The following is a 24186-nucleotide window of genomic DNA, read 5'->3' as shown; positions in this document are numbered from 1 at the left end:
AGTGCAGTGGCCGGATCTCAGCTCACTGCAAGCTCCGCCTCCTGGGTTTACGCCATTCTCCTGCCTCAGCCTCCCTAATAGCTGGGACTACAGGCGCCCGCCACCTCGCCCGGCTAGTTTTTTTGTATTTTTAGTAGAGACGGGGTTTCACCGTGTTAGCCAGGATGGTCTCGATCTCCTGACCTCGTGATCCGCCCGTCTCGGCCTCCCAAAGTGCTGGGATTACAGGCTTGAGCCACCGCGCCCGGCCTGTGCTATTTTTAAATTAAGATATCATTGGGAAAGGGAATTCAGTATTGTCTATTCCTTGCTAAGATATATTCTTAAAATCTCAAGAGCATTCATATAATGAAATAGGGATGTTTTGTGTTTTAAACTATTCAGAAAATGGGCTCTCACAGAAGGACTTTGTTTTGGATGTGAGAGATCGTGTGCTTTGTTAGTACAGGATTAGTGATCTTGGTGGTTTTAAAAAATTAATCTTTATTATGAAAACTTTCAAAATAAACAGAAATAGGAAATAGATGGCTCAGTCAAAAGAAAAAAAAGGACAAAGAAAAAATAGTTTAAGAAAAAAATGAATAAAAAAACAGAAGTAGAGCAATGTAAGTAACCTCTGTATATTCATCTCACAGATTCCACAATTACTAAGATTTTTCTATGTTTACTTCATTTGTCTCTTTTACATTTTCTTTTCTTTCTTTGCTCTTCTTTCCCTTCTTCCCTCGCGGCTTTCCTTCCTTTCTCTTTTCTCATTACTAACGTAGTCATGTGTCACTTAATGACAGGGATACATTCTGAGAAATGCATCGTGGGCCAGGCACAGTGGCTCACGCCTGTAATCCCAGCAACTTTGAGAGGCTGAGGCGGGTGGATCATGAGGTCAGGAGTTCAAGACCAGCCTGGCCAACATAGTGAAACCCTGTCTCTACTAAAAATACAACAACAACAAAAATGAGCCAGGCGTAGCGGCACGTGCCTGTAGTCCCAGCTACTCAGGAGGCTGAGGCAGGAGGACTGCTTGAACCCGGGAGGTGGAGGTTGCAGTAAGCCGAGATCATGGCACTGCACTCCAACTTGAGGAACAGAGTGAGACTTTGTCTTGAAAAAAAAAAAAATAAAGCATCGTTAGGCAGTTTTGTCATTGTATGATCTTGGAGTATACTTACACAAACCTAAGGGTGTAGCCTACTACACACACGCCTGTGCTCTCTGGTATAGCCTGTCACTCCTAGGCTACAAACCTGCACAGAATGTTACCATACTGAATACTGTAGGCAGCTGCAACACAATGATGAGTATATATGCATCTAAATGTGGAAAAGGTATAGTGAAAATAGGTATACAAGTTAAAAAATGGTACACCTGTATAGGGCTCTTACCGCAAATGGAGCTTGCAGGACTGGAAGTTGCTCTGGGTGAGTATGAGTGAGTGGTGGGTGAATGTGAAGGCCTGGGACATTACTGTACACCATTATTGACTTTATAGTCACTGTACACTTAGGCTACACTAACTTTATAGAAAGATACGGTTCTTCCTTCAATAACACATTAACTTTTGCTTCCTGTAACCTTTTTTACCTTACAAACTTTTTAGTTTTTAAAAACTTTTTGATACTTTGTAATAATATTTAGCTTGAAACACAAGCTATAGCTGAACAATATTTTCTCTTTTTTTATCCTTATCCTATAAACTTTTTTCTATTAAAAATTTTTTTTGTACTTTTAAAACTTCTTTGTTATAAACCAAGACACAAACACACACATTAGCCAAGGTTTACACAGGGTCAGGATTGTCAGCATCACTGTCTTCCATCTCCACATCTTGTCCTCCTAGAAGGTCTACGGGGGAAATAGTAGGCATGGAGCTGCCGTCCCCGGTGATAACAGTGCCTTCCCCGGAATCCCTCCTGAAGGATCTGCCTGAGGCTGTTTCACAGTTACCTTTTTTTTTTTTTTTAATAAGTAGGAGTACGCCAAAATAATGATAGAGTAAGTATAGTATAGTAAATACATGAATCAGTAATACAGTCATTTATGAAGTATTGTGTACTGCACCTCGTTATATGTGTTAGGCTTTTGTATGACTGGCAGCACAGTCGTTTTGTTTACACCAGCATCACTACAAACGTGTGAGTAATGCCTTGTACTCTAACATTATGACAGCTGCAATGTTACTAGGTGATAGAAACTCTTCAGCTCCATTATCATCTCAGCGGACCACCCACTGTAGCATCTGTGGTTCATTGTTGACAGAAGTGTTGTTACCTGGCTTAGGACTACTTTAAAGGAAATCCTAGCCCTCATGTCATCTCAGTCTTACACATTTATTAAGTACTTCTGAAAAACATGAACATCTTCTTACATAACTCCTGTATCATTATTACCTAATAAAAATTTAGTAGCAATTTGTTGGCATCATTTAATATCTAGTCTCTATTCGTATTTCCTTGGTAGTATCAAATCAGCTTTTTTCCCAGTGAGTTTGTTAGAATTAGGACTCAAACAAAGCCTCCACATTCTCTTGGCTTTTCTGTCTCCTGTCTCTTACCTTAGAGCGGTTCCCCATGCCTCATGCTCTTCTCACTCTCTTTTCTGTCATATGATCAGCAGCAGTTGTTGAAGAGACCAGGCCATTTTTCCTACAGCATTTCTAACTTTCTGGATTTACCTGTTTGCTTCCTTGTGGCATCATTTCACTAGTTCCTCTCTTTGTATCATTCCTGTAAGCTGGATGTTACATGTAACAACTCACTGTTAGACAGTTCCCGTTTTTGGCACGGACGCCCATAGGTGATGTTGTGCACTTTGTGTCACATCACATCAAAAGGCATGAAAGAGCTGATCATGGTGACACATGTCTGTAATCCCAGTGACTCGGAGGCTGAGGCGGGAGGATCACTTGAATCTCGGAGTTTAAGGCTGCAGCAAGTTATGATCATGCCACTATACTCCAGCCTGAGCAACAGAGTGAGACTCCATCTCCTAAAAAAAGAAAAAAAAAGACATGAAATATCAGTTGCCCACCGAGGGTGATGTGAAGATGGTCCCCTAGGTAGATGGATGCTGACAGGATCTCTGCAGTCTGCGGTGAGGGCTTCCCTCTCGACTAGAAAGGGATCGGTGTGGTGTTCCTGGCAACATGGAAACATCCAGTTTTCCCTCAGTCATTTACCCAGTGGCTTTAACACCCATTGATAGTCCTCGTCTGAGTCAGTCATTCTTTTTAATTGCCAGTTCTCAAAATAAGGATGTATTGTAATCGTTTTCTGAACTAGTGACAAATGAGAATTACCTGGCTTTCTCTTTGTAAAGTGTCGTTATAAACTGATGGAATTCCATTGATTCAACGTGTTGCAGTCCGTTACAGTCATTTTGAAGGGATGCCAAATTTGTCATAACTTGGCCAATTGCGCCGAAAAGTCAGTCTTTTAGGAGCTTGTTGAGTGAAACTCAAAATACCTGTGTTTATTATTCCCAGTTGAGTTTGAACCATTTGCTGCATCTCTGCAGGACAGAAAAGGGGTGGTGATTTCTCCAGTTCTGAGCCAGGAGCATCTGCGACCTGGGGAGAGGTCTGAGAATAGGGTCTGTTGCTGGACTCAATAATTCAAAGAGGATTGGAAAAACTCCTTAGGCAAAGCAAATGGCTGTCTGGCCACTTTCCTTTCATCATTTTCCACAAGCTCTGGGGGAGAAAATCTCTGTCTATTTCCCTTTCTGCTGCTGCCATTTGTTCCTTCTCATGAGGTTTTCATTCCTCCCTGTCCCAGGGCTAACCTGGGTCTTCTCTCACGACATTTCCACATCTCCCATTCTGTTCTCTCTAAAGCAAGGTACAGCACGTAGGCGTTGTTTTCGGTTATTCTTTCCTACTGTTCGATTTTAGACATGGCTGTTTGATTTTACATTTTGATACAGCTTAAGAAGCTGAATGAGAGACTGTTGCAGTCGAGGTCTCCTTGCTGTAGTGAAATTTGGCCCCAGCCTCTATGGTGAGAGTTCTGTCATCTACTGGCACATCCGTGTGGTGTCATCTTCTCTCCTTAAAAGTCGGGACTACTGGTTTACTTTCCTAATCCCTAGGAGGAGGATGGAATTGCACTGTCTTTAGCTTTGATCTCTGTTAACCACAGTTTCCAGTGCACTGTGTTGCTGATCTGCACCATTAATGATAATTATTTCCTGGTTAGCAGGAAGTTTGGCTGGAGCAATTTTCTTGCCACTAGCTTCAGAAGTCAAGGTAGAACCAAATTAGCAATGGTGGATTCTTTATAGAACAGGGGGAAAAGTCTTTTCAGTTGTATATAATTACCTGGAGGGCAAACAGGTTTCCAGTAGCATTCAGTTCCTTTACTGCTACCTTCTCCATTTAACCAGATAAAGCAGTGGCTCCCCCTGTGGTTTTCAAGACAGCATTTCAAAATGTCACCCAGCTATAACATGAAAATTATACTTAGTCACTCCTGATGTCAAAAACACAGTTTCATTTGCTTTCGATAAAGTTAAACATAGTTTCTCTGGCAGTATTATCACATGCTATGCTCTTTACAAGTGTGCATTTTTTCCTTGCCCACACGTGCTCTCTGGCAGGCCATCTTGTCCATTCTGCCCTCTGTGGGCATTTGCCATTTGGTGCACGTGTTCTCTGCCACATTTGCTCTCACTCACTGAATAGAATAAGGTAAGACTGAAGCTGTGTTTACTTGCTGTTTCAACCTGGATTCTCTGACTGTACTTCATTGTGTTTTATATTTCACTAAGTTTGAGGCCATGGTGTTTGGACGTAATATCCAAGTTCTTTCTTTACCTTAATTCCAGGTGCATCAGAGGTTGAAATAGAAGTCTGACTCATAGAGTGTGCTTCATAAATACAGTGATCCATTGATTTTTTAAAAATTCAATTTGCAGTGATGAATTCTTCAGTTGAAAGTCTCTTCTTGACTGATATTTCTGTGCTCATTTCAATCATAATTAGTGTTGGATGAAGGTTAGATGAAAATTTGGATACATTACTGAATTCGAATGTTCTTAATTCAAAAGACCTAATTATATTTATACCATTGTATCATGTTAATAGTGATATGTTCTGGTTCTTTGCTGAAAATTTTTAAACTCATATGTAACGTATTGTAAACCAGAATAGCAGAGCGTTTATTGGACTTCATTCAGTACCTGTAGTGGATAGAATAATTTTCTTCCTCTTTCTTTCTTCAGAGGAATCAGAGGGTTGTAGAGATCCCTTACTTCTGGGTCCAGATCCATGGAATTCTTTACAAAAAATGGTCATAAAACTCTTGTAAAACTGTAGAGGAGTCTGAGGTGATGACAGGGATGGCATTGAAGCCAAATCCTCAAAATGCACCTAAGTTCTGTCTCTGCTGGTTGTGGCTCTGCTGTGCTGTGAGGTTCTATGTGCTGCTCGTGGCGCTTTCCCGCTGTCTTGGGTCTCTAGATGAGAGAGGAAAATGTTCCTATGTGTAGCATCTGTGCAGATAAGGAAGCTGTGGATGGAGATGGTGCAATCGGTTGTTCTCAGGCCGGCCTCAGCCTCGGAGTGCTCTGCTGAGGCAGGTGGAACCACATGATGAGCCTGGCGTGGAGGGCCATGCTGGGGCCTGTGACCACTGAAACGCCCTCTGTGCGTGTTCCTTCACTCCGTGTTGAAGATGTGAGCTGAGAGCATAGCAGTCACGGCCTCCTGACTGGCAGGTCATGTGGGGCTGCTCCTCGGGGCCCCTCAGATGTGGGTTGGAGCTGCAGAAAACACCCTATAGCTTTTTGAATCTCTTCCACCCTTTCTGGACCTCCCTCCCTCTGGCTCTTCTTCAGGAGAGAAGTAGCTTGCATTTGGTGAGAGTCACTGAGGGTGTGGAGGGGCGTGTAGTCTCACTCTGGATGGCCGAGGCAGCTGAATGAGGGCTAAGGCACTAGTGCTTGCTTGAGCTTGTCTGCCCCATTTGCTTGAGTCCCCTTGGGCCTTTGCTACCCTCTTTCTTCCCTCCCCGTCTTCCAGGAGCCTCTTCTTTCCAGGTGTGCTCCAGATGCTGCCTCTTCTTTGTAGTTCTCTCTGTTCCTCCCATTCCCAGCTTCTCCCCTCTGCCAGGTGGAACTGACCACAGCCTCATCTTTGAGCTAATGCCTTGTTTACACTGCTCTTCTGCCCCTGATCATTTGGATTGGTGGTCATTATTGTCACAGTGTGTTCATCGTTCCACACTGAGGAGTTGTCATGCAGGCACATAGCAGGTGATTAATGAAAGTTTACTGCATCTACACAGCTTCTTGACACAGTGTTGCATTTCTTTTTAGAGGTAAGGGCAGCTTTGGGGAATAGAAGGGAACTGGAGTAGGAGTAGAAACTGCTTATCCCTAGGTTATCCACTACAGGTGCTGAATGAAGTCCGATAAATGCTCTGCTATTCTGGTTTGCAATGTCTCTGTCTAACAGCAATAATAGTGACTATATTTTACCATGTGCCTGCTTTTCTCCAGGAACCATACCAGGTTCATTGCATGCATTTCTGTAATTGTTAATGGAGCCTGGAAAGTATTTCCACTTTTCTGGTGAGGAAACGGAGGCTTCAAAATCCTAACTAACTTGCTCAAAGCACGGAACCAATGAGAAATCGTATTTTCAAACCAAGGGCTCTTTCTTGTATTCCAGATTGCCTTAGACTGTCATTAAACCTTTTTGAGCCTGAGTTTCCTCAAGTAAAACTAACAATAATTCTGGTAATAATTCTTGCCCTACCTGTCTCACAGAATCACGTAAGGAATAAGGAGATTCTGGTTCTTGATATGAAAGTGCTTTGCAACTTGTGAAGCACCAAGACAATAGAAGATAATATTATCTCAAACCACTATAGATCTTGCTTCATCAAGTATTCTAACTTTATCATAATCACCATCTCTTCATTTGTATTAGCTTCAAACCCTTTGCCTGCAGACCTGCTAAGATATCTCTTACCTTACAACACAAATAATTACCCTTCTGTGACTGTTGAAGAGACTGTGGTACTATCTCATTTCTTTCCTGCCAAACTTCCCCCAGTCCTCCTCTCTCCTGGATGCCTCCTCTTTCTAATTGCTACAGTCTGGTTTATAGGCCTGTCAGTCTACCCAGCTAGCGTTTCCAAGTTATCAGCCACCTGCCAGTCATGAAATTCAGTAATTTGTTTTACTGCTCAACATCCCTGATGTCTGCAGTTTTCTCTTTTTGGGGTTTTTTTGCTTGGATTTGAGATCCTAATATCTGCAATTTTTGACTGCACTTACCATGTCCAGTTTTTTAAAATTCTTTCTTCAACACATACCATCAGACTTCCTGTTCTCTCTGTTTTGATCACCACGCTCTTTTCTCTTTTAACTTCTCTAAATTAGTCATTCTCAATCTTTGTTCACTGTTAAGCTGCCATAGGAGGGAATGCAGAGATGTAGTATTCTCATTGTGACCAGTAGCTCCTCTCTCTTCTGTCTTACTCTTGAAAGCATTTTGAGAAATGTGTGTAAGAATGAATGATACAATTACTGTGCTTCCTTTAGTACTTGCTTTAACTTGTAACAGATAGTTGTGAAAAACTTCAGTACCTCAGCCTAAACAAAGACGTGCCCTCCTGATGATGTTTTTCAACTTCCATGCTGTTATCATGCAGTTATAAAGGATGGTCTCAGGCCTTCTACTTAGGTGTCGTAGCCTTGGGAAGGTTACTTACTGTCTTGTAAACCTGTTTTCTCCATTGTAACATAGGGGTGACAGTATTACCTTAAAGGATCGTTTTTTTTTTTTGCTGTTAAATGAGATACGTATAAAGGGCTTAGTCCACAGCCATAGTGAGCACTCACCAAATGTTAGTTGCCATCACCATCATCATCACCATCATCATCACCATCACCATCACCACCATCATCACCATCATCACCATCATCATCATCATCATCATCATCACCATCATCATCATCATCACCATCATCATCATCACCATCATCATCATCATCACCATCATCATCACCATCACCATCATCATCGTTTGGTAGTGATAGTTTGCTGTTTGTACATTAAATTTTGGGAAAAATGGATAACATATTTGCAATATAGGTCAAGCATTTCTAATCTGAAATGCTCCAAAATACAAAACTTTTTGAGTGCCAACGTGACACCACAAGTGGATCTCATGTGACAGATTGTGGTGAAAATACAGTTAAAATTTTGTTTCATGCACAAAATTATTCAAAATATTTTGTAAAATTACCTTCAAGCTGTGTATAAGGTATATATGAAACACATAAATTTCATGTTTAGACATAGGTCACATCCCCAAGATACCTCATTATGTATATGCAAATTTTCCAAAATCCAAAATCCAAAACATATCCCAAGCATTTTGGATAAGAGATACACAAACTATATTGAACTTTCTCTTGCTATAACAATCGTGAATCTTTGCATTTTAAACTGACCTACATACCACTGCCAGAATAATCTTTCTAAAGCACGGGATTTTGTCATCTCTCCTCTTCCTTACTACTAATAGCACTTTCTAAAGCACGGGATTTTGTCATCTCTCCTCTTCCGTACTACTAATAGCACTTTCTAAAGCGCGGGATTTTGTCATCTCTCCTCTTCCGTACTACTAATAGCACTTTCTAAAGCGCGGGATTTTGTCATCTCTCCTCTTCCTTACTACTAATAGCACTTTCTAAAGCGCGGGATTTTGTCATCTCTCCTCTTCCTTACTACTAATAGCACTTTCTAAAGCGCGGGATTTTGTCATCTCTCCTCTTCCTTACTACTAATAGCACTTTCTAAAGCGCGGGATTTTGTCATCTCTCCTCTTCCTTACTACTAATAGCACTTTCTAAAGCGCGGGATTTTGTCATCTCTCCTCTTCCTTACTACTAATAGCACTTTCTAAAGCGCGGGATTTTGTCATCTCTCCTCTTCCTTACTACTAATAGCACTTTCTAAAGCGCGGGATTTTGTCATCTCTCCTCTTCCTTACTACTAATAGCACTTTCTAAAGCGCGGGATTTTGTCATCTCTCCTCTTCCTTACTACTAATAGCACTTTCTAAAGCGCGGGATTTTGTCATCTCTCCTCTTCCTTACTACTAATAGCACTTTCTAAAGCGCGGGATTTTGTCATCTCTCCTCTTCCTTACTACTAATAGCACTTTCTAAAGCGCGGGATTTTGTCATCTCTCCTCTTCCTTACTACTAATAGCACTTTCTAAAGCGCGGGATTTTGTCATCTCTCCTCTTCCTTACTACTAATAGCACTTTCTAAAGCGCGGGATTTTGTCATCTCTCCTCTTCCTTACTACTAATAGCACTTTCTAAAGCGCGGGATTTTGTCATCTCTCCTCTTCCTTACTACTAATAGCACTTTCTAAAGCGCGGGATTTTGTCATATCTCTCCTCTTCCTTACTACTAATAGCACTTTCTAAAGCGCGGGATTTTGTCATCTCTCCTCTTCCTTACTACTAACAGCACTTTCTAAAGCGCGGGATTTTGTCATCTCTCCTCTTCCTTACTACTAACAGCACTTTCTAAAGCGCGGGATTTTGTCATCTCTCCTCTTCCTTACTACTAACAGCACTTTCTAAAGCGCGGGATTTTGTCATCTCTCCTCTTCCGTACTACTAACAGCACTTTCTAAAGCGCGGGATTTTGTCATCTCTCCTCTTCCGTACTACTAACAGCACTTTCTAAAGCGCGGGATTTTGTCATCTCTCCTCTTCCGTACTACTAACAGCACTTTCTAAAGCGCGGGATTTTGTCATCTCTCCTCTTCCGTACTACTAACAGCACTTTCTAAAGCGCGGGATTTTGTCATCTCTCCTCTTCCGTACTACTAACAGCACTTTCTAAAGCGCGGGATTTTGTCATCTCTCCTCTTCCGTACTACTAACAGCACTTTCTAAAGCGCGGGATTTTGTCATCTCTCCTCTTCCGTACTACTAACAGCACTTTCTAAAGCGCGGGATTTTGTCATCTCTCCTCTTCCGTACTACTAACAGCACTTTCTAAAGCGCGGGATTTTGTCATCTCTCCTCTTCCGTACTACTAACAGCACTTTCTAAAGCGCGGGATTTTGTCATCTCTCCTCTTCCGTACTACTAACAGCACTTTCTAAAGCGCGGGATTTTGTCATCTCTCCTCTTCCGTACTACTAACAGCACTTTCTAAAGCGCGGGATTTTGTCATCTCTCCTCTTCCGTACTACTAACAGCACTTTCTAAAGCGCGGGATTTTGTCATCTCTCCTCTTCCGTACTACTAACAGCACTTTCTAAAGCGCGGGATTTTGTCATCTCTCCTCTTCCGTACTACTAACAGCACTTTCTAAAGCGCGGGATTTTGTCATCTCTCCTCTTCCGTACTACTAACAGCACTTTCTAAAGCGCGGGATTTTGTCATCTCTCCTCTTCCGTACTACTAACAGCACTTTCTAAAGCGCGGGATTTTGTCATCTCTCCTCTTCCGTACTACTAACAGCACTTTCTAAAGCGCGGGATTTTGTCATCTCTCCTCTTCCGTACTACTAACAGCACTTTCTAAAGCGCGGGATTTTGTCATCTCTCCTCTTCCTTACTACTAACAGCACTTTCTAAAGCGCGGGATTTTGTCATCTCTCCTCTTCCTTACTACTAATAGCACTTTCTAAAGCGCGGGATTTTGTCATCTCTCCTCTTCCGTACTACTAATAGCACTTTCTAAAGCGCGGGATTTTGTCATCTCTCCTCTTCCTTACTACTAATAGCACTTTCTAAAGCGCGGGATTTTGTCATCTCTCCTCTTCCGTACTACTAATAGCAGCTATTCCTCCATTGTGTGCATTCTGGGGATATCCCGTAAACGGTGCAAAATGAAGGGCATACCTGTGTTCTCCTCTCTGGTGCCTAGCTAAATTAAGAATCTGGTGCCTAGCTAAATTAAGAACAACAGCATCATTATATCTATATCTATATATAACCACAAGACGGATCAGGAGGGCAAGGCAGGAGGAGGGGAATCAGTAAATATTATCTAAAATTGCTAAACCAAAAAATGTTTAAAACCAACAGAGGCCCGTATCTACCAAAAGTATCAAAATTAGGAGGCAGCAGAATCGCTTGAACCCGGGAGGTGGAGGTTGCAGTGAACTGAGATCATGTCACTGCACCCTAGCCTGGGTGATAGAGTGAGACTCTGTCTCAAAAAAAAAAAAAAAAAAAAAAAATTAAAAAACAATAGAGAAACCACCAGAGAAGATAAATATAGACTATAGATATCAAGATATCAAATGATTAGAAAGAAAAAGGAAATGCAGCACACCTACCCAAAGAAGGAAAATAAAGGAAGCATTAAAAGAAACATGTCAGAATTACATTGGCAAGAGTGAGGGCACTAGGTATTTTCATACACTGTAGGTAGGAATGTAAGTTAGAACAGCCTTTTTTTTTTTTTTTTTTGAGGACAATTTGGAAATACTTGTCAAAAAATTTAAGATCTCATACTCTTTGCAGCAATGTCATTTATTCAGTTTATCTTGTGGATAGGCTTGTGTGGGTGTGACAAGGACGTTTCACTATGGCATCATTTTAACAGCTAAACTAACAGCAGCTTACTGTCAGTTAAAAGGAACAGAGGCAGACCAAGGCAGGAAGTGAGCTCTGGGTGTGGCTTCATGGGATGCATTTTCTGTAAAGAAATTAAAATCAAGGATAAAACTGATGAAAAGTCTGGGACCCTTTAATAATCCCTATGTGTGAGAAATTCCAAACGATGTCAGTGGTCAGATACTTCCCCCATTGATGCTTCAGGCTCTCATTGGCCTTGCCTCCTCTCTGCTCACGTACAACACAGCAGGAGATGCATGAAATAAGCTTTGTCATGTGTTTGCTGTGAATGACTACACCATGAAAGAAAACAGGATAGAGCTTTATATACTAAACTGGAAAGTATTCCAAGTTATATTTTTATGAAAAATATATGTGTAAAAAATACATATCAAATATATAGTTTTATGTTAAATGAAATTGCGAGATGGTGTGAATGGTATGATTCTGTTTGTGCCAAAGTAAGTTTATATATACATAAAGTTTACATGCATAAACTTCTAAGAATGTGCATAGAAAATGCCTGGAAAGATACACAAGATATTTGCCTCTGGGGGTGGGCATAGTGAGTCAGGGGGCAAGACAGTATACTTTTTGCCCATTGTTACTATTTGCCTAACACGTATGAGTGTCATGGTCATTGGATAAGTCAGTAAATATTTTTAGGTTATAGTTTAGTAAACTAAGCTATGCTATTAGCTTTACTGTGTTTCTTTTCCATAAAAATAAATGTCATATGTTCATTATAATCTTAAGAAGGGTATAATTTTAATATGTAAAGTTTCTTTTTATTCTCCTTTATTTTTGGGTTGGTTTTTATTATCTGGCAACAAAAAAGTGAATTGCTTTTTATAACCAATTATAGTTTAGACGTTCTTGCCTTGGGAGTAGGTTCTGTGGGAGGTTTCTGCTCTGTGAAGTTCTGATGTGGTTCTCTATGTCTGCCTACCTGTTTTTCCAGTTTTGGGGGCAGCAGTTTGCTCTGTGGCCTGGATTCTCTGCCGAATCTAAGAAGATTCTTGGTTTTCAGTTTGTTCAGCTTCCTGCTTGTTAGGATGGAGTGGTGACTTTCAACCTTCTCATGTGCAGGAGTGGAAACCTCAAGCCTGGACCACTTCCTTATCATTTATTTTCTCCCCTCTTTCCATGGTGCTCCTTTCTCTTAGTTCTTCAGTAGCTCTGAGCTGTTCTCTGTCTTCCTTCCCAGTCCTCCCTCTGATAGTTCAGGGGTCTACCCTTTACCCTCTTCTCAGCCTGCATCGCCCTTCCCTTATGGCCCTGTCTCCCTCTATAGCTCTAACATCCAGACAGCGAAGTCTCCTTGTTCTCCTTAGCTTTGAGTCTTGAGTGTCTGGCATCTCATGGGCACCTCACAGTCGGTGTCTCCAAAACGGAGTCTATTTTCTGTGAGCCCTCCATCCTCTTCCCATCATTACACCTCACCCTCCTCTCTTCTCCCACAAACACACCCAGATTCCCCTCTTCCTTTTTTTGTGTTCATTGCGCTGGCTGATTCAGTGACTCTACCATCCCACTTATTTGTCCAAGCCAGAAACCTGAGTGTTATTCTAGATTGTTCTGTGTTTCTCATCACCCTCCAAATCCAGTCACTCACACAGTCCTGAGACGTTTGCATTTCAAAGGAAAAAATACATTCATCCCTGACCCCACTGCCCTCCGTCAGAGTTCACCCTCTGAAGCCGGGAAGTCTGTCCTCCTGTCAGCCCTCCCTCCCTCCTGCATTCCACCCTCCACACTGTCTACTGTGCAGCATTCCAGAAAACATCAGATGCTCCACTGTGGCCTACAGAAGCTGTCTCCCAAATGGCATCTGCAAGCAATTCATTGAGAGTGTAGTCATAAAATATTAGAAATTCTATGTATATTTATTTTTCTTTATCTCAACTTATAAAAAGTCTCCTTTTTGCTATGTGATAAAACAATACCACATGAGTATACTTTATAAATGTACTTATAGAAGGTTGAATACTCAAAAGTTATTTTAGTGTGCACTGGTGAGAAAGCTTAGAGGCCGTGGGCTGTGGTGCATGGTCCCAGTTCCTCAGCTTAGTGGACCAGGCCCTCTGTTTTCTGGCCCCTGCCTGCCTTTTCCAGACTCTGCTCCCATTCTTTCTCCATTTATCTCTGCGTTGGTAACTGCTTCGTCTTTAACCACATCCTTTTTAGAAGTCACCAGGCTATTTTACGCCGTCATACTTGAGTTACACTGTCGCTTCCGCCCAGGATTCCTATTATGAGTCCCATTTTCCATTCCTCATCCCAGCCCTGCCTTGCAAAGTCTGATTCTGTTTGTTTGGTTTTTTGAGATAGAGAATCTCACTCTGTCACCCAGGCTGGAGTGCAGTGGCGTGATCTCAGCTCACTGCAACCTCTGCCTCCTGGGTTCAAGCAATTCTCTGCCTCAGCCTCCCGAGTAGCTGGGATTACAGGCAGCCACCACCACATCCGGCTAATTTTTGTATTTTTAGTAGAGATGGGATTTCACCATATTGGCCAGACTGGTCTTGAACTCCTGACCTTGTGATCCACCACCTCAGCCTCCCAAAGTGCTGGGATTATAGGTGTGAGCCACAGCACCTGGCTGATTCTTTCTTAATTCCTATCCGAGAAGCTTTCCCTGGTGCTACTCTGCACTCCACAAGTACACGCTCTCCTTTGCTCTCCCATTGCGCAGTGCTCATTCATTCATCCTTCAGCACTGCCTATTGAGCACCGGCTGTGTGCCTGAGCACTGCTCCAGGCCCAAGACACAGTGTAGTTGGTTCACTTCTCTGCCTCCTTCAGTGTCAGCTGCTTAGACACAAAGGCTCTTGATTCCTCTCCTCCAGCACCCCGCAGGTTTGCCGATAGCATGCTTGAGTGAACGAACCAGGGAGTGAGGGCACTGGTCACGAATGTCTCTTTCAACACTAGGATTCTGTTTAATGAAAAATCAGTCAGAAATTAAGGTGTAAATTTGTGGATGTCCACAGCCAAAGTCTCATTTGTTGTGCAATTTATGTTCACTTGCTAAACTCATTGATTTAGTAGTAACTATGTTTGTATATATTTTGTATATAAATTTGTAGGGACTTATTTTATGGAACGAAATGTTGTGCTGTTCTAGAATCACAAATAAAGCCAATTAAAAAAATATATATATTTTGGTAATCCCAAAAAGTAGATGTATAATGAAGACCTACAATATTCTAGAGCCATTATTTTTGGCTGTGGTTATATATTTTGGCTTGACTTACTGACTCAAATGTAAACATTCAAATCACATATTTTGGATTTGTTTTGGTTTATGTTGGAATATATAGAACAGAAAAAGTTATTTTTGGGTGAAGAATAATTCACCTTTCTAGTTCTGTTGTCCTTAAGATATCTAACTCTAAAACAGATACATTAAGATCTTATTCTTTATATTGCAGGCCTTTTTTTTCATAAATGAATATTTTACTGGATGAGAACTTTAAATTCACTTAATGTGCCTCAGGGTTTTTATTCATTTAATATTTATGTGATATAAGTCATGAGTTTCTAGAATATAACTCATGAGGGAAGAGTTACCATTATAACTGAAACTGGTCATATCTTGCATATAAGTATGTATACGGTGAGCAGTTGAGACAGTGCTTAATTGGGTTAGTAAAGGAGTAAATAAAATGGAAGGGACAAACATTAGGGAATGATATGTCTACCTTAATTACTGACTTACGACTAGCACTAGTAACAATCAGACTGTCATTCTGAAGGACACTGTCTGAGAACCCCTCAAATGATATAAATGCACTTTTATGTTTTGAATCCTTCTTTAGCTCCAGTGATCTTAAGTATTAAATGAAAAGTTAATTGAATTTACCTTCAGAAATTGAAATAAACAAAGATGCTGTTGAACCTCTCTTCCTTCTCTTAGGTATAATATTGAGCCCAGCCTATATTGCCCGTTTTTCTCTCTTGGAGCATGCATGGAAGGCCTGAATATTTTGCTAAACAGACTATTGGGGATTTCATTATATGCAGAGCAGCCTGCAAAAGGAGAGGTGTGGAGTGAAGATGTCCGAAAGCTGGTGAGCTCCCACTCAGCCCGCAGTTGCATGCGTTAGCCTTTCGGTTTGGGAGTTGAGTCAACAGCAGTTTCGTGTTGACAGTAACTTTGCCCTGATTGAGTGTGTCCCCTGCCTTATTTCTGCTTAACAAAAAAATCCAAATTGCACTTTTGATTTAGGACACTGTATAAAGGATCTAAACATAAAACAGCAGAGTTTTCTAAAAAAGTTGTTTGGAACTTGATAGAAGGTTGAATATATATACACCTTCATATAGCCACAAATTCTAGTTAGAGGAAAATTGGCCATTACTTTGTATGTACCTTCAGTGCTGTGTGTCCCTTTTGGTTAATTCCCAAATCCATTGCATGAGTGACCTTTTTTCTTTCCAGCCCCCATCCCATGTTGTAGGGGCTTATATTTGCATCAGATATTAATTTACGTCCTGTGTTCTGATTTATTTAACTTCTTTGATAATAACTTCAAATCTAGCAATCATCTTTCTCCTGTGAAGGCCCACTTTATTTGAGGCATGAATATTTTAAATTTTTCCTTATAGGATTTGAGGCTTTGTTGACCTGTGTTTGTCACTAAGACATTGTATTGTTTTGTTGTTTGATTTTTGCTAGCATGCTTACCACACTGCTTTCTTCACTATATTTTAAGAAATGTAAACAATCTCATTGTCTCTCGGTCCGCCACGTCTTGTGAGTGGAGAGTAGGTGTGGTGGTGGGATTGAAAGGAGAGTCAGGATGGCAGGACGTTCATCATTACATTGATTTACTTCAATATCTGTATTACAAACTTCCAAAAAAGATAGAGATTGATAAAATGCTGAGATATAATAAAAAGCAAAGTTTATAAGAGGAGACTGAGAGGACAAAATGCGAGTGATGAAGAGGTTTCCCCAGAACTGCAGAATGTGCACTCCACCGGGGGCCAGCCCTGTTGTCAGTTGCGTTCACTTCTGTGTCCCAAGTGTCTTGAACGGTTCCTGGCACCAAGTAGGTGCTTAATAGATGTTTGATGAACAATGAATATATACTTGCAGGTAATTTCAAAGCACAAAATCGGGGTTCTCTTTGATGCAGTCATTAAATTCTCAAAGAACAAAGAAGGCAAGATGGAGAGTAGCGGTTGAGTCTCTCCTATAAGCTCTGCCTCTTGGAGAGGGGATAGATAGTGATATTGCTGATTTTTAACTCAAGCTGGGAGCTGCATTGTGGTGTTTTCAAATTCAAGGGTTATAATTTGCTTGGGCATATATCATGACATTCCAGGATTTGAAGGAAAAATACTTTTGCTCCTAAAACTGCCCAGGCAGCACTTCTTCTCAACTCTTGTGGTGGTTAGTAAAGGTGTTGTAGAGGATAGGCAGTCAGGACAGAAGGCCATCATGAGGAGGATTTCCTCTCCTGGACACAGAATTCCAAAACCAAAATCATTCAAGAGATGGAGCAGAAGAGGATGCGGGGAAAAGAGAATCTATCTCGAGACAATACAGGATGTAGAATGTAATTAAAATGTCTGTATGTGTGGCTGTGGGTGTTTAACATACAGATTCTTGTGCTAGGGGTTTTAGAGAATCGGATGGCCTAATTTACCACCAAATTAAAATTTTTTTTTCTAGGCTGTCGTTCATGAATCTGAAGGATTGTTGGGATACATTTACTGTGATTTTTTTCAGCGAGCAGACAAGCCACATCAGGTGATCCTTTCTTTATAAACTGGTCTCTCTAGAACTGATCAGCATTTCATTTGTATTAATGTGAACTTTGTATCATTTTTTAAATTCCATGATATTTAAAAGTTATTAATGATGGTTACCAGATATATACATTTGAAATTAAGATAGCATTTTAAAATTAAAAAGTTTATGGAAATAATTACATCAGTCTGTATTTGTCACTTTTATCTGGGTCATGGTATTAAGTATAGTAATAATGACAGCTGACATTTTATGAATCCTTATTTGTGCCAACCAGTGCACTGAGTCCATTATACACATCAGCCTCTTAATGTTCACCTCAGCCTTTTGACTAGGTACTCACATTATGAGGAAACTGAAGCCAGAGAGGTTAAGCTACTTGGCCAGAAGTGCTAGGACTTGAAGACATACCTCCCGATCAGATCCCCAACTTTTAACTCTTTTCCATACTTGACAATGAACCTGTTCTAAAACTGCAGAAGATATTCCATGTGGAAACCTTACCAACCACCAAGTAGCTCCTTATGTGGAAGACTTGAGGCAGCTCATCTCCTTTTCTTTAGCGTTGGCCGACTTTGACAGCCAGTCAGCTTTAGCAGTTTCATGTAGTTTGATAGGAAATGTCAAGAGTTTAGGTTATAAGTTATAACAGAAATAACGTATCTTATGTTTGAATAGTGATTCACAATTTCCAAAGCACAGATTTTAACAGATATGAGCTTATGAATTCTGGACAGCCACTGTGGGATTTGACAAGGAAGCATTTTAGAGATGAGGCTTGCACAGGCAGGTTCTTTTCCAAGATGATTTGGCTAGTAGGTGTGAAAGGTAGGAACAGGGTGCAGGTCACCAGACTCTGCGGCCAGTGTTCTTCCTCTTTGCTTAAATGGGTGGGTGGTGGAGACTCAACTTAGTGATTAGGAGCCCTGGCTCCTAATAGTCAGCCTGGGTTCAGATCCAAGGTGCGGCAGTTCTAGCTAGGTGTCCTTGGACATATTTAATAATTATTTATTTATTTATTTATTTTTTTTGAGACGGAGTCTCGCTCTGTCGCCCGGGCTGGAGTGCAGTGGCCGGATCTCAGCTCACTGCAAGCTCTGCCTCCTGGGTTTACGCCATTCTCCTGCCTCAGCCTCCTGAGTAGCTGGGACTACAGGTGCCCGCCACCTCGCCCGGCTAGTTTTTTGTATTTTTTTTAGTAAAGATGGGGTTTCACCGTTACCCAGGATGGTCTCGATCTCCTGACCTCGTGATCCACCCGTCTCAGCCTCCCAAAGTGCTGGGATTACAGGCTTGAGCCACCGTGCCTGGCCCATATTTAATAATTCTAAGACTAGTTTTAGTTTTATCATCTGAAAAGTGAGATACCTGTTACACTGGGTTGTTGTGGAGAATAAGTGAAACAGTGTATGTGAGTCTCAGTGTAGTGCCTGTTTCAGAGTAAGTTACTCTGGATCCGGATCCCTTGCTTTACACTACTTTAGATCCCATCTCGTTCAACTGATAAAAGTCAAGAGAGGCTGGGCGTGGTGGCTCAGGCCTGTAATCCCAGAACTTCAGGAGGCTGAGGCTGGCGGATCACTTCAGCCCAGGAGTTCAAGACCAGCCCTGGCAACATAGTAAGACTCCCATCTCTTCAAAAAAATCTAAAAACTTAGCTGGGTGTGGTGGAGCACACTGTAGTCCCAGCCACTCAGTAGGCCGAAGCAGGAGGATGGCTTGGAGGTCCAGGCTGCAGTGAATTGTGATCACAACACTACGCTCTAGCCTGGGCAACAGAGCAAGACCCTATCTTAAAAAATGGAAAAAAAAAAAAAAATAGCCAAGAGACACGGAAAGTACTTACTAGTTCATTATCTGACACGTAGTAGGGACTCAGAATAAATGTTAGTGTCCCCTCCTAAGCTCTTTGCTGACTTTGTTTCCAGCATCTGGCACAGCATCATTTCAATGCATGTTTTGGGACCAAATTAATGAATTAATCCATATAAACTGAATGTGTTCTTGATGTTTTAAAAAATTAAAATTTTAGCAGAATAAAAAATGTCAAGAAAAGCTGTGTATATGTAAATAGATAGAATAAGAATATAATTAAAATTTGCACTCACACATTTTGGTGAAATTTTATATTCATTCAGACTGTTTTACTCTTCACATTCCCAAATACTATCTTTTCCTTGTATGTTTTCTGATTCTTAAAGGATTGCCATTTCACTATCCGTGGAGGCAGACTAAAGGAAGATGGAGCCTATCAACTCCCAGTTGTAGTTCTTATGCTGAATCTTCCCCGTTCCTCAAGGAGTTCTCCAACTTTGCTGACTCCTGGCATGATGGAAAATCTTTTCCATGAAATGGGACATGCCATGCATTCAATGCTAGGACGTACTCGTTACCAACACGTCACTGGTGAGCCATGAGGAGGGCTTTTATTTACTACAATCCTTTACAAACATGCATTTTCTTTTAAATTGGGAAAGGGGCTTTTTATTTGGAAAATGTGATCGTTTTACCATGTCCTGTGGTCTTTATCTCAGATTGCCTCATCCTGTCCTCCCCACAGTTGTGCAGCCTGATCTTCCAGTGCTTTTTCCCATGCTTGCTAACAGCTTTCACCAGGGAATAATCTCAGTTGTCTTTCAAGTTTGTCCCTTTTTACATTTTACAGTGTTTTATATTGAATTTAAGTTTGTGGCTATGTGTGTGTGAATAAAAAGGTATCTCTTTAATACCTACCACAGAGTTAATAAGTAAGTGAATGGTCTCTCTTTATATTCAAAATCAGGAAACAAAATAAAGCATGCTTAAAAAGTATGATGAAGTCCTTTTAACTTTTAATTTAAATAAAGCATGCTTAAAAAGTATGATGAAGTCCTTTTAACTTTTAATTTAAATAAAGCATGCTTAAAAAGTATGATGAAGTCCTTTTAATCTTTCCCCTGTATAAAATCATAGTTCTGCTTTGTAGTTTCTATGCTGCTAAATATGTGCCCATATTTTATATTACAGACTTTCCTCTTCGTTGTCTTATCCTTAAGTCTTAAGCTCCCTATCACATATGGTCAGCATTAGCCCACTAGTGAATTGTTGGCATCCAGCATTTATTAACTAACTTTACACACAGTATTTTGGACAAGGAGAAGGCATTGAAAAGACTGTAGGTGGGCTGAACAGAATCATTAAATGTCATCTAAATTTCTTACAGGATTTGTTACTTTAAGTAATTTTGAGTTTAAAATATTTCTTTTCCTCACTGAGAATTGACTTTGTTACAAAAAGCGATAAATGAATAAAATAAAGTACTTGTAAAACAAAGGAAGGATAAAAGTATTAGGTAATGGAATTTAGTGAATTAAATGCAAACGCTATATTAATATTAGAAATGTTTTACTTTGTTTCATGTACAGCCAGCATAGCTGAAGACAGGTTTGTTTGTAAAAGGTGTGAGCCATTGCTTTATAAGGTGTTTTGGCAGCTGTGCAAATATTTTGTTTTAATTTTGATATAAAGGAAAATATATAGGATTATAATAAACTTTTCTGCAAATATGTACAGTAAATTTATAGAAGAAAAATATTGATTTAATGAATTAAAACTTACAGTTCATCAGAAGTACAAATAAAAGTTTTAAAGGGTACATAAAAAGTAAGATAAATATATCGATTTGATTCATGCCAACTTTTTTTTTTTTTCTTATTTTAGGGACCAGGTGCCCTACTGATTTTGCTGAGGTTCCTTCTATTCTGATGGAGTACTTTGCAAATGATTATCGAGTAGTTAACCAATTTGCCAGACATTATCAGACTGGACAGGTAGGAACAGTCATCTTGTCACAGTGGCCTTTGGGTTGTGATAGTTGGCGTTTATGACATCCTAGATAAGTTGAACTCTTCTTGCTTTTTCAGAACTCACCCTCTGTTAGTAACAAACCTTTTATTGCTTGTTTTCTTCCTGATTCCCTATCTTTTCTTTTGCCAGCCTGTTAAATCATAGTCTTAGCATGTAGTCATGTGTTGACAAATAGCTACCCTTCATTATATGCCTGGTAATCTACCATTTAGTCCCCATAACCACCCGACAAGGAAAACACTTTATCCACATTTTCCAGATGAAGAAACAAGCTCTGTAGTAGATTAGGCATTCCAACGTGTCTCACTTCTAAAAAGCCTTTGCTTCTGAATATTTATTTTCTTGGTCTGAATTTTTATGTTGTCTCATTAAACTAAACCGCATGCCATATTTTGCCAGTATGCTTAGCATCTCTGTGATGCTTAGTCTGAAAAGTCCTTAATTTTAAGGCTTAAATTTCAATGATGCATTCTAATATTAAAGATTTTTAAATTAAAGTGTGAGGTACCTTACACTAAGTTAGGTGTAAGTTGTACATTGTGCTGTTTACTGTCCACGCGTACATTGGAAGATGCGTTCTTTCCCTTCCCTTGGAATTCTGATTATACTAGAACTGTATTATATGAAGTGATATTTTTCCCCTTCAGACTGTATGTACCCCCAGTCCAAATGTAAATTGTATTCATCTGTGAATCCTTAGCACCTAGAATCTTGTTTCGCGCGCACACACACACACACACACACACACACACAAACACTAAAAGAAATTAAATGAGGGAACGAATAGAATTAGAAACAGAAGGACCTTAACCACCTTTATTTGTGACTCTTCTTCTGATTATGTCTCCAGATGTGTAGTATTATTTGGTCATTTCTTTTTTTTTTTTTTGGACTTTATCTGTGGAATAATCAGTGATCTTCTGGCCAGGCACAGTGGCTCATGCCTGTAATCCCAGCACTTTGGGAGGCTGAGGCAGGTGGATCACTTGAGCTTGGGAGTTCAAGACCAGCCTGGGCAACATTGTGAAACCCTGTCTCTACTAAAAATGCAAGAGTTAGCCAGGTGTGGTGGCACATGCCTATAGTCACAGCTACTCAGGCAGGAGAATCACTTGAACCTGGGAGGCAAAGGTTGCAGTGAGCCGAAATTGCGCCACTGGGCAACAGAGTCTCCGTCTGGGCAACAGAGTGAGATTGTTAAAAAAAAAAAAAGAATAATGAATCATATTCTGGATAAGTAATCTGAGTGACCCTTCAGCATAATATATTTCAGTTATTAAGGCGTCAAATTTGTGATCCAATTAACTACCCATCCGCTAATCTACAAAGAATTGTTCTGGGAATTATGTAGACTTGGCCAATAACACAGACGGGCATCCCCTACCAAGTGATAGCATAATCCATCTATGGCCATGCGCTTTGGGGGCTGGGAACGATTGGGAGTTCAGTGCTTGCTCCCTGCCTGAGGTGCAGTAGAGCAGAGCCCTGCGCACAGGCAGGGCACGAGGGCTCTGCCTGGGAGAACTGGGGAGGCTGGGGAGAGGAGTGCAGGAGGAAGGAGGCCTGGGAAAAACAGAGAAAAGCGGCATTCACCAGTCAGCTCTCAGCAGTACTCATCCGTTCCACTAAAAAACACTTACTGAGGACAGAGAGGCCTTTCAGTCAGAAAACCCTGAGTTTTCATATTTACCAGTCTCCATTCTCAGCATCCGAGAAACAACCGAGAATAAGTCAGGCAACATCCCATTGCCCGTGGTCTTCAATTCCTAGGGGAACTGAGACGGAGCCTGACTAGGGTGTTGCCGCCCGAAGGCAAAGCAACCTCCAGACTGCTGGGGAGGCCTGGCCAGGAGCCGGGAGCTAAGGGCTGAGGAGTTAGGGAAAGGCGGGGGCATGTGAGTTGGGTCTGCTGCTGCTGCGGCTGCGGAGCTCAGATGGGAGTTTGGGTCCTAATGGAGGGGAAAGCCAGTCAAGGCTTTCAGGCGGGAATCACATGTTTACTCCCAGAGAATCACCCAGGTGTCAGGGAGGAAGCGGATTGCAGGGGTGAGGGTAGAGCCTGAGAGGCTTCCTGGAGAGGCGGTCCGGCCCCGGGGGCTCGGCCCTCGTCCCTCCTCGCGGGCGCGCGGCCTCTCTCCAGCCCCTCTTGCGGGGTGGCCTCAGCCCTGGCGCCCCAGCAGCCCGCAGACAAGTACACAGCTGGTGAGGGGTCAGGGTGGGAGGCAGGGGACGGCGAAGGGGGTGTCCGCTTCCGAGGGTTCCGCAGGGTCAGGCCGAGGGAGGCGCCACCTCGTGTGGGAGACCGGGGAGCCCCAGTGCCGCCGGGAGCGGTTTCTGAGGAGTCTGTTTCGGAGGCCGCCGCCGACGTGAGAGTGCGCGGTGCAGGCCCGGGAGGGAGGGCCTGGTGACCACGCAGGAGGACCGGGAGCCTTGCCCAGTAGTCATGGTTTTGAAAAATCCGGAGTGGAAATTTACCACAAATACAAATGTCAATTTTTTCTTTAATTGCCAAAGAAGGGCTGGAGTCACTGCTCCAAGTGTGATGTAAGGTCCGAAAGGAGAGAGCATCCCAGTGCCTGTATTCTTACTAAATTCTTCTGTAACAAGATGCATTGTTGAACTAGATGCAAGAAACCAAGAGGAAACCCAAAATCTAATCCAAGAAAGATGACATAGGAAGAAAGCACTAAGCTGCTTTGAAGTAATTTAAGTTTCAAACACAGAAGACGGATCCAGTGCCCTTAAGGGACTTACAGACATAGTCTCTAAAGAATCTAAAATTTTGTGATTCTCATGGAGATGGAAAGCATGCCCAAAGGCAAGAGACATGTAAATGCTTTGAGCTTCTCAAGGGCCTGCCTCTTCTTGTCGCTAATGAAGGCACCAAGGAGGTTTTTTATTTATTTATTTATTTTTTAATTTTGAGGACTGTCCTAGCCTTAAGGATAAGAAGTTAATTCTCTAAAATCTAAGTCTTTG

At 41.4% G+C, this 24186-nt stretch overlaps 1 protein-coding gene across 3 annotated transcripts in view; it reads left to right on the top strand.

The window, feature by feature from the left end:
• MIPEP (mitochondrial intermediate peptidase) overlaps nucleotides 1–24186 on the top strand; it is a 158837-nt gene that overhangs the window by 35738 nt on the left and 98913 nt on the right. For all 3 annotated transcript variants that reach the window (XM_030922176.1, XM_030922175.1, XM_030922174.1), the window contains exons 11-14: nucleotides 15520–15673; nucleotides 17284–17361; nucleotides 19563–19767; nucleotides 21061–21170. In XM_030922176.1, the coding sequence (XP_030778036.1) occupies nucleotides 15520–15673; nucleotides 17284–17361; nucleotides 19563–19767; nucleotides 21061–21170 (547 nt within the window). The remainder of the gene's footprint in view (nucleotides 1–15519; nucleotides 15674–17283; nucleotides 17362–19562; nucleotides 19768–21060; nucleotides 21171–24186) is intronic.

This window comes from Rhinopithecus roxellana, chromosome 18 (genome assembly GCF_007565055.1).
Source record: "Rhinopithecus roxellana isolate Shanxi Qingling chromosome 18, ASM756505v1, whole genome shotgun sequence".
Lineage (NCBI taxonomy): Eukaryota > Metazoa > Chordata > Mammalia > Primates > Cercopithecidae > Rhinopithecus > Rhinopithecus roxellana.
This window is presented reverse-complemented; position numbering and strand designations above follow the sequence as displayed.